At 44.0% G+C, this 4856-nt stretch overlaps 1 protein-coding gene across 1 annotated transcript; it reads right to left on the bottom strand.

Annotated features, from left to right (window-relative positions):
- Positions 1-412: 412 nt before the first annotated feature.
- LOC113326432 (formin-like protein 20) lies at positions 413-1018 on the bottom strand. Its single transcript, XM_026574166.1, has one exon. The coding sequence runs from the start codon at positions 1016-1018 to the stop codon at positions 413-415; it is 606 nt and encodes a 201-aa protein (XP_026429951.1).
- Between the last annotated feature and the right edge of the window lie 3838 nt (positions 1019-4856).

The raw sequence follows: 4856 nt of genomic DNA, 5'->3' as shown, positions 1-4856 counted from the left end.
ATTTTGCTCACAATCGGAAATTTTCCAAAATGAGATTCTTGAGAAGAAAGATCCACGCAAATGATAGTCGTGCAATTAAAATTTCCTGCTACTACCAAATCCAAAACCCAAATACGTACCAATACAAATCAAAGATGAAAACAATGGTCCATGGAAAACCTACATACTTAATGAAAGAAAGATCAAATCAAGTAACATATTTTAACTAATAATTAAATTCTAACTCGATATCACATATCCTCACTAAGCAGATCCGCAGTTGATGATGGTAGGGAGGCAACGGTACTGCAACAGCACCTACACGGTTGGAAAGGAGGATCACACGACGTTCTCACAAGTGGAACTCCTCTTGCCGAACAGACACTCGGACAATAATCGAATGTGCAACGGTCGCAATCCATTATTGGGGTCGCTATATAATCACATGTTCTTGTTCTCGGCGGAGGAGGGTAGGGCGGTGGTGGGGAAGGAGGAGGTGGTGATGGGGATGGAGGAGGAGGTGATGGCGGTGGTGGTGTGGTGGGGATGGAGGAGGAGGTGATGGCGGTGGTGGTGGTGGGGATGGAGGAGGCGAGGGCGGCGGCGGTGGTGGGGATGGAGGCGGAGGCGGTGGTGGGGATGGCGACGGCGAGGGTGGTGGCGGTGGTGGGGATGGAGGCGGAGGGGAGGGCGGTGGCGGTGGTGGGGATGGAGGTGGGGATGAGGCGCAGCAACACTTGTTGAACCAGTTGAAGACATTACCGTACGTATTTCCTGCGCACTCTTCCCTCACAGCTATCCTTCCTTTTTCTTTACATTTTCCCGCACACACAGGTTTATTCACGCAATCTTTCCCATTTCCACGTCTAATCATCAGAAATAGTTCTCCAGCCCTACATACATTTTGGGTATATACGGCTGGGCCGGTATAATCGTCCGGATTCCAAGGAGGAGAAGGAGCAAAAGGTGGCGGTGGAGGAGTGGAGGGTGAAGGTGTTGATCTTCTACAGCAACACTTACAACGTAGGACATTGCCCATTATACTGCACCTATGGTCGGACATTGAGGTTTGGAAACTTGAACATTGTCCGCTACACCAATTTGTACAGTCTCTGCAATTTGGGCGCCTTGGTTGTACTTTTGATGAGCCAATGTATACATCTCCAGGAATACATATATTCGACCATGCCGATGCCGTCTCTACAAACATATATGAACTTCTTAGTAAATCTACACAAGACTAACGGACGCAGTTTCATAACACATGATAATATGCAACTCGGACCCGATTCGGTTCCGGGTAAATAGGTACCCATTAGCAACCCTTGACAGATGTCCATAATAAAAGCAACAAAATATATATCGAAGTACGTATACAAATAACTTACGTGCACAGATCGAAAGACAAACGATCATTACAATCATTGCAAACATTTGAGGGTTAGCAACGAACCCATGAGGTTTTCTCCTTGTTACTTCCATTTTCACTGACAGGATCTAAACTACTAGGTTACTTAGTTTTCTTGAAACGTTTTAGTTGAATGTAGGTATGAATTTTGAAAGCTTCATCCTAAGCTATTTATAAACGTAAAAACAGAGAATATATAAATAAATAATAATGTACGTTCGCGCAGATGCCAAAACTAGATCAAAATGTATATCACATGATTGCATATTATCCGAAAGTTGCATAAGCCGAAAGTTGAAAGTTGATAGTATTCTTCATCAACAACAGTTGGCATATTATCCACTATGTAAATAATTACTATATGAAATCAGGGGGTATCCAACAGCTGAAATTTTAGTAACGTCTGTATGGACGTTACCAAATTTCTAACACTGTATTAGCGTTGGAAAGAGCACATATTATAGTTTTGTGTGCAATTACTCTTCTATCCTCATCTTAAATGCCAAGGTACTTTCATATCTCACCATTGTTACTATCTCTTGCCAACTCTTGCGCAATTGAACTCCATCATCTCAACATATACCCATTTTTTTTACCAGCGTTTTTACCCGTTATAACACTACCAACAATTAAAAATAAAAACTAGAAGAGAAAATAAATAATATGTCAAGGATAGTCGAGAGCCTGAGAAATAATTCCATTCATCTCATTTCATCGATTGAGCATGAGAAAACTTTGAGATTCAGATCAAGAAAATTTCATCAACAACCAAAATTTGTTATCGATTCAAGTCTAGAATTAAGCTTAATCGATTTCTCATATAAGTATTAATGATACCGATTCATAAGTTCCTTACCTAAGGCATTTCTTTCATTTATTTTTTCCTAAGTCAATTTTTTTTCAACATTTGAGGGTTTATTAATTTTAGGAAATTTGGTATGTAAACTATTGGTTTATAATTAATGATGCAATTTCTAATGGTTATTATTACGAACATATGTACATTTCATATCTATATGTGTTTGCAAATTGATTTTATGTTGATTTAGATCTGCTTATGGTTTTTATGATTTTAGGTCGTAGATTTTAGTTTCACTTATATGAAGATTTGTATGTTATATATAGATGTTGCTATGAACTGTATCTTATTTTGATAATATTATACTGAAATTTGTAGGTTCGATTGATGAAATGAGTTAGACATAGTATTTTGTTTGTTTGTAGGATATCATAATTTGTTTGTAAATGGGTGTTGACGGTGGTTTTTAGCTTAGAGTTAAAATCGTAAAACCTTGCATCTGATGTGACGTCACTCTGCAAGGAAACGATGCCGTGAGTGCTAATCTCGCCATCGGCATATTTATTGAGCCATTCAATATATTTACATGAAATATTATCCAGACCGGCGAATGTAGCAACCATCCCAAACACTCTGTAAATTTCTGCACCTCGCCAATACAAGACTCACTGAGTACTTTCCTGTGCTATGTTCCCCTGCAGAACCTTAAATATCGGTATGGCATGGAGGATTTATGTTCACTCGCAGTGGAGTAGCATGAACCTCCAAGTACCGAACTTAAGGCCATCGCATGAAATGCTCCTGTAGATAAGGATTTTTGTGGAAGCATACAAAATCCATCCAACTATTATGATAACTCACAAAAAACTCATAAACCCGACTAATTTGTAAAATTAGGGTTTCGCGCCCCGCGCAATACACTAGACCCCGTTGGTCGAAAAACTATGCTTAGCCAAACTAGGCGATTAAATCCGCCACATCGCACTGGAAGTGTGGCCACGCCCTAGATTTCCGGACCCACTTCCGATCGACCAATCAGGTCGCTTTAAACTCGCCACAGTGTTGAAAAGAAAGAAACCGCGCCAGATGGCCGCAAAGCCAACCGACTTCCCAAAAACGCGCCAACATGCCAAACGGCATGCCGAACGCGCCAAACGCGCACATGCAAAACGCACATACCAGGCACACATGCCAAACGCGCCAAACATGGCCACTCACCACATGAGACATGCCATATATACTAATTAGGGTTTCGACAAGCCAAAGCCTAATTTAGGCAAGATTTCCACACCAACGTGCCAAAATTTCAGTGGCCATGGCTACGCCAGGCGTCATCGTGCCAATGGCATGCACGAACTGCGCCAGCCATACCGAAATACCGCTGGCACGCATTAAAGGCGTCACTGCCTACGAAAGGTAGCCATAATCGACGGCTATCCTTCCTCCTGAGATGCAATCTCAGGCATCCAAGTTTGCCACTAAACTGATAGACTTGTGGCAACTTTTAGGCAAGTAGCCGCCTAAATTCAGCGGCCATGGCTACGCCGCCACTTGCACCATTGCGCCACTAGCATGCACGAGCCATGCCAGCCATGCCGCCAAAACTTTGGCCACGACACCAAAATCCCAATTTGGCCACGACGCCAAACCCTAATTTCGGCCACAGTGCCAAACCCTAATTTGGTCACAGTACCAAATCCCAACTTTGGCCATGCCGCCATGCCACAGGCGCGGCTCTGCCAGTTACGCAACTTTTCCAATGGCATGCACGAGCCATGCGAGCCATGCCGCAACATCGCCAGCGCGCATTAAAAGCGCCACTGCCTACATAAGGTAGCCATCCAAGTTTGCCACCGAACTGATATACTTGTGGCAACGTTTAGACGACCAGCCGCCTAAATCCAGCGGCCATGGCTACGCCAGGCACCACTTGCATGAACCATGCCTTCCATGCCGCAATGCCGCTGGCATGCCTTAAAAATGTCGTTTCTCCATTATTAGGCGCCAACAGAAGGTAGTCGCGATCGATGGTTACCCTTCCTCCTGAGATGAAATCTCAGCCATCCAAGTTCGCCATCGAGCCGGCAATCTCGTGGCAACTTTTAGGTGACCAGCCTCCTATATCCATCGGTCATGTCTACGTCAGGCACCACTTGCACGAGCCATGCCTTCCATGCCGCAATACCGATGGAATGCCCTAAAAATGCCATTGCGCCATCATTAGGTGCCAACAGAAGGTACGTATAATCGACGACTACCTTTCCTCCTAAGAAGCAATCTTATCTATCCAAGTTTTCCATCGAACTGATAGACTTGTGGCAACTTTTAGGAAACCGGTTGTCTAAACCCAGTAGCCATGGCTACGCTAGGCGCCACTTGCACCACCGTACCACTGGCATGCCCGAGCCATGCCGCAATGCCACTGGCGTACACCAAAACGCCACTGCGTTATTTTCAGGCGCCAACACAAGGTAGCCACAATCAACGGCTACCCTTATTCATAAAATGCGATCTCGGCCATCGAAGTTCGTCACCAAGCCGTCAAGCTCGTGGCAAGTTTTAGGCGACCAGCCAAGACGAGACTAATAGCATCACATGTTATTTACCTGCGGCAAGCCTCTCAATTTTAACTTGCCACACATAGAAAAGTACTACATGTTTTCCACGAAA

This window comes from Papaver somniferum, unplaced genomic scaffold, assembly GCF_003573695.1.
Source record: "Papaver somniferum cultivar HN1 unplaced genomic scaffold, ASM357369v1 unplaced-scaffold_10, whole genome shotgun sequence".
Taxonomy (NCBI): domain Eukaryota; kingdom Viridiplantae; phylum Streptophyta; class Magnoliopsida; order Ranunculales; family Papaveraceae; genus Papaver; species Papaver somniferum.
This window is presented reverse-complemented; position numbering and strand designations above follow the sequence as displayed.